This window comes from Punica granatum, unplaced genomic scaffold, assembly GCF_007655135.1.
Source record: "Punica granatum isolate Tunisia-2019 unplaced genomic scaffold, ASM765513v2 Contig00383, whole genome shotgun sequence".
In the NCBI taxonomy this organism is placed as follows: Eukaryota; Viridiplantae; Streptophyta; class Magnoliopsida; order Myrtales; family Lythraceae; genus Punica; species Punica granatum.
In genome coordinates this window covers 72,622-78,614 of record NW_022204310.1, presented here as the reverse complement: position 1 = coordinate 78,614, position 5,993 = coordinate 72,622, and the positions used below count along the sequence as shown (strand labels likewise).

The 5,993-nt window shown below is 45.5% G+C and overlaps 1 protein-coding gene across 1 annotated transcript; it reads left to right on the top strand.

Annotated features, from left to right (window-relative positions):
• Positions 1-885: 885 nt before the first annotated feature.
• LOC116190212 lies at positions 886-5,792 on the top strand. Its single transcript, XM_031519871.1, has 6 exons — positions 886-1,124; positions 2,435-2,768; positions 2,879-3,039; positions 3,238-3,358; positions 3,479-5,398; positions 5,543-5,792. Exons 1-6 carry the CDS (start codon positions 886-888, stop codon positions 5,549-5,551), a joined length of 2,784 nt encoding a protein of 927 aa, XP_031375731.1. The 3' UTR covers positions 5,552-5,792.
• Positions 5,793-5,993: the final 201 nt, after the last annotated feature.

Sequence of the window (5,993 nt, the reverse complement as noted above, 5' to 3'; positions counted from 1 at the left end):
TTAGAACTGAAATTATACTATCAGACATTGTAGGAACTAAAAAATTCGATTCTGTCAATTTTCTGCTTTTATGGAAACCAATGTTGAAGAGTTTTTCAGCACTCCAACAGGTCACACAACTACAACTGAAACCACGAGAATTTTTTATCATCAAACCATGGACGCATGCTATATAGCAAAACATCCTAGAAAACACATTGAATTCAAGAAACGATATTGTGACATAAGCAAACTTGTGATGTGTTCGGTGTGAAGGAACAAAATCAAGTTGCCATAAGAAATATGTTCTCTTTGATGAAAGTGTATCAACAGACAACATTTCATCAAACAAGTGCAACACAGATTAGCAGGGGTACATGACAGTGCAACCAACGACGGTAAGCAACACACAGTCACGATGAACAGATTAGTCTCATGTCATCTGAAGCAAATGGCAGCAACAATTCCAGCAACAGCTATATAGAATGCAAACCAACGGAAAAATATACAGAAATCACACATTTCTTCAACCAACAGTAAGGGCAAGCTTCAATTGTTTACTAAACCAGCCCTTCAACGATGCAACCATTCGCAATAACATGAAATTGGTCCAACAAATTCATCAATCAACTACTATACAGAACACAATCCAACAGAAATCCACCAAAAATCGCACATATCTTCAACCAACGGTAAGGGCAAGCTACAATTCTTTACTGAACCAGCAATGCAACGATGCAACCGTTCACAATAACATGAAATTGGTCCAACAAATTCATCAATCAACTGCTATACAGAACACACACCAATGCAAGACCAAAAATCGAACATTTCTTCAACCCACAGTAACAGTAGGCACAATTTCTTTCCCCAACCAGCAATTCACTGATGCAAAGAAAATGTAACATGACATTGGTCACAGAAATTACCTTCAACATCGATGTGGAAGTGGCAAGTGAGCTCAGGCGCCTCTTAAGAAGAGTAAGAACTGGTAGGGGCACGACAAAATTCGTCCGCTTGCTCTCAGATGCACTGCCAACTGAATGCTTCAGAGGTAGGGCCAGCGGCTTCACGCGTTCGCAGAGGACAACCACTAGGAGGCAAATGACGGACAGATTCGCAAAGAAAATCTTCAACGATGTCGAGTAGAGGAGGAAGAAGAAGGGGGCCGGCGTTCTGTCGCAGGGGGAGAAGAAGGTTGGGAGGGGGGCCTGTTCTGTTTCTACCTGGAAGACTGATCAAAGTCACGGGGAGAGAAGGGGAGAGCAGAGATGGTGGGCTCCACAACGGTAACATTTATTTATGTCATTTTTCTCAATCAAAGTCAAAAACTTTCAATCCAAACGGGATGTTCAAGTCTTGGGCCTCCACTGAGGACCTCCAACTTGAAGCTCGATTCTCCCTCTAGAAGAATCGACGCTCCTCATGGTGCCTCTCCCCATTCGACGAAGCGAAGGATAAATTGGATGTCGAGTAATGAGGTTTTCGAAATCGGAGTTAGTCCGATGAAATTCTGCGAACTGTGAGGCTCTACCGAGGGAAGCTCTTGGGGGATTTCAATGGCAGAGTAAGCTGCTAAAGGGGATGCCTACAAGAGATCGACAGATGCGAGGGAGAGAGCCGGCCGCGAGGGACATCGACGATCGAAATAGGGCACCTCGTTGGAAGCCAAAGTCGGAGTTGAGGCTTCTCCGGAGAGGAGTAGGAAGATAAAGGAAAGAAATCTTAGAGGAATAGAGAGTAAGTGGGTACTGTGGGTGGAATGGGCCAATTTCGAAAGATGAAAAAGATTTGGGCGTTCTTGAAAATTTGTATGGGTCCGACCTGACATGTGTCATTCAGATAGTGGCTTCATTACTTACGTGGTACAGTAACAGCCACATAAGCATTAATGGATATTTTTGATGGAATTGGACGGGCATGCTAGATCTGTGACAAAATTCAGACCCGATCCATGTTTGTGTAATTATATAAAACACATGCTAGATGTGGGACAATGAGCAAATCACATATCTATTTGTGTCATTGACTCTTTATTTAAAAACACATAATAATGAGGAAGGGAATTTGATGCAGTGACAGTCACCATCCAAAACCATGAGGTCTCGACTTCAATCCTCATCAGTGATACCCCGTGCTCTTTTATTTAGATTTTTTATTTAAATTCTTGTAATAAGACCAGCTGCTGTCTGAATTGGTCATCCTTTTCCCCTTCCCAATCCCAAACTTGTACTGTAACTCAGTTTCCCGTCGCCCATCTGCTGCAAAAACTGATGCGGAATTGATACATGGCAACTCAACTACATGCTTCTCAATGTGACAAGGTTCGTACCTTTCTGCTTTGCACGAAAGCGCTGGATCTGCACGACCGAGAAAGGGATGGGGTCCTTGGCAAGCTCCGCAGAGAACTTGGCTGAGACGACGTGCAAATTCGTTATTCACCAAGTCTATGCAGGATAGATAAAGAAGTTGACGGCTTGCTTGGGGGAAGAAAGGAGAAGAGTTTTGCTCTTAGGTGTCATTTGGTCCACTGTTCTGCGAATGGTGAGGACCACTGGATCGACGGCTTCGTGGATTTCCCCATGTCTTCCTTGGATTTAGAAGAGGGTATCAGTGAAATCTGCCGCTGGGACTGGGAGATCCAAAACCGGCTTCTTCCACGCCAGATTTTTGACAGGAACAGACTGGTTGAGGAGTTGGTTGGAGGCAACAACGGAATGATGCTCAGGACAACTACCAGCAGCTCGTTGTGTGTGGCCAAGGAGGCTCTGGCAGGACAATGGTTGTGCGTGCTGTTTATGAACACGTGCGGATCAAGCACCATTTCGACCGCCGAGCATGGGTGTCTGTACCAGCTAATTTCATAAAAAATGAGGTCTTGCGTGACCTATTGGTGCAGTTGAGCCCCTCAGGGCTGAAGCTGGACTTCACAAATAGTGCAAAAGAAGAAGAAGAACTATTGGGTGAGGAGCTCACCAAACTACTGAGCGGACCTGGCCATTATCTCATCATCATGGATGATGTCAAGGCCAGGGACAATGCTTGGAAAGCGCTAACGAGGTACTTACACGGGACAGGTGGAAACAGAATTCTCATCAACACTGGGGAGGTGGATCCATCTACGACTCTGTGGGCTAAAACATTCGATCTCGGACCACTTCCTCGGGAAGTTTCACTTCGGGCAGCATTGTGCTCTAATTCTACATCTCCAGGAAGCTCTAACTCTTCAATTGAAACCTTGTTTTGGTGTTGCCCCAGATTGTCCCTCCAACTTAAGGCCTGTTTACTTTACATGTTCCTATTTCCCAGAGGATTCGAGATCTCAGTGCGCAGGGCTTTGTGCTTATGGGTTTCCGAGGGTTTCTTGGATTGCAAAAAGGTGGTTCAGGATGATCAACACACCCCCCCCCCCCCCCCCCACAAAGAACCGGAAGATCTGGCCAGAATATGCTTTAACAAACTGTTTAGAGCAAAGTTAATCGAGGTAATAAAATGGAAGCCAGATGGAAGCCCTAAAACTTGCCGGGTACCACTCTTCATGCTTGACAACTTCAACGAGACTTCAAAGAACCTCCTTACTGTCTGTCAGCATGAAGATGACCACCAACATCTGGTCAGGTTCGTGAAATACCAAGACAATGCCTCAGCCTCGCACACAAATGATCAACAACTGCAAGACGACCTTCGATCTTACATATGTCTCAGCTTGAAAGCTAGGGGTAAAACCACCAAAGAAATAGGAGTGTTAGACTCCATGATTCTGAGTCGGTTCGCATTGTTGAAGGTTCTCGATTTGGAGGGGGTCTACAAGCCACAGTTGCCCGACTCTATGGGAAAACTGACACTTCTGAGGCTCTTAGGGCTAAGATCGACTCTGATAGATTCACTGCCGAGGTCTATAAGTGAACTGCCGAACCTGGAGACTCTAGGCCTGAAGAACACCGATGTAATCTCTATTCCCAGCCCTATTTACAACTCAGGCAAGCTTCATCATCCTTATATGAAAGAGGTTCAAATTGATTCCTCATGTCACAAAAAAATATCCTCAAATCTTCAGACCTTGACCGGGTTGTGTATAGGTGAAGGGAGATCTTCACCTAGTGGTCTCGAGAGAATGAACAAACTTGAGAAACTAAAACTGAGATACCATCCAACTTCAGTTGGAGGTGCAGCGGCCCTTGTTTCCCAAAACACACTCCTTCGATCTCTAAGGTTGTCGTCGACTGATCCTTCTGATCCATATGATTGTCGTGAAGAGTTGAACTTGTCATCCCACTTGAATCTGCAGAAATTATATTTGCTCACGAAGTTAAGATTAAGTGAACCGGAGACTGCAACTCTAGCGGACCAACCTGCAGCAGCACAGAATCAACCTGCAGTTTACCCGCCTGAAGTCGAGTCAGCAGCCAAGCCAGCAGAACAGCTTGCCTTTCCAGGAAACCAGCCTGACATGCAATCAGATATTGAGCTTGCTGGATCACGCCAGCATGCTGTTCCAGGAAACCAACTTGAAATCGCGCCAGAAATTGGACCAGCAGAACAGGTCCAATCTGGGACTCCAGGACGCCAACCTGAAGTCATATCAGTTGCTCGGCCTGCACAGCAGCTTGCCCTTCCTGGAAACCAACCTGACGTGCAGACAGGGATCGACCTCGTCAGACCAACCCAGCATGCCATTGGACTGGAAGTGGTAGGGGCAGTTCACCCACCAGAAATCGTGTCAACAGAACCTGCAGAACAGCTTGCCCTTCCAGGAAACCAGCCTGACGTGCAGTCAGAGCTTGAGCTCACTGGATCGCCCCTGCATGCCATTCCAGGAAATCAACCAGAAACTGTGCCAGAAATTGGGCCCGCAGAACAGGTTCAATCTGGGTTTCCAGGACTCCAACCTGAAGTCGAACCAGTAGCTCAGCCCGCAGAACAGCTTGGAAACCAACCCGACATGCAGTTAGGGATCGACCCCACCCGACAGCCCCAGCATGCCGGTGAACTGGTAGTGGTACTTTCCAGCAGCATCAGGCAACTTACCCTGTCAAAGTCTTGTCTAGATGAGGATTCCATGGGACTTTTGGGACGTGCACTTCCTAAACTAGCCGTGCTTAGGCTTTTTGCTGAATCCTACACTGGATCAAAAATGAGATGCACTGGTTTTCCTGAACTGCGTATCCTGAAACTGTGGAAACTGAAAAATCTTGAGGAAGTGATTGTGGAATCAGGAGACATGTCCAACCTTCACGAAATGGAAATTCGGGAATGTCCAATGATGAAAAAATTCCCCAGGGTGAAGCACTTGGGCATGTTGAAGGAACTCACACTGACAAACGTGCTTGAGGATCTAGTGAAAGATGTCGAGAGAAATCTGGATAATCAGAATACATATTGCAGAAAAAACAATGGAAATGCTGCGTTTCTAATTAAGGTGAGTTTCTCTCAGCTTGTCGTCGTGCTGCAATGGATAGGAAACCATCTGTTCTGATTACTTTTATATGAACACATTCAAAGCATATTTTATCTTCATGCTCTTATCTTATTGGCAAGTGCCAACTCTTTTTATTTCTGTCAGGTTTCATGATCACTGAATCCAATGCGGCCAACCTTGAGAGCAGATTCATATTCAAAATGCAACGAAGGTGCAGCCCACTGAACCATCGGTATCTGGGGCAGTCATTTTCGCATTGAGAAATGTGGTGGGATTAATGCCCTTGTGATATATTCCTCCTGCCTTCCCCCCATCTAATTCTCCTTCTTCCCTTTTTCCAAGTGACTTGTGTAACGACCCCGTGTTGCCCATGCATTATTTCCTTTGTTCTAGTGAGGTAATTTGGGTTTTTTTTTTTTCAAATGTCAATAATGTATGGCATGTATGAAGTGGGGGCTTGTGTTGTTGCCGTGTGGAATATAAAATCTATGTAATGACCCGGTGCTTTTCAAATTCGCTCAGATCGCCGCAAAATAATGTCTTCCAAATCATGCTTATCTTCCTCTCTGCCTACCCCTTCCTCTGTATCAATCAA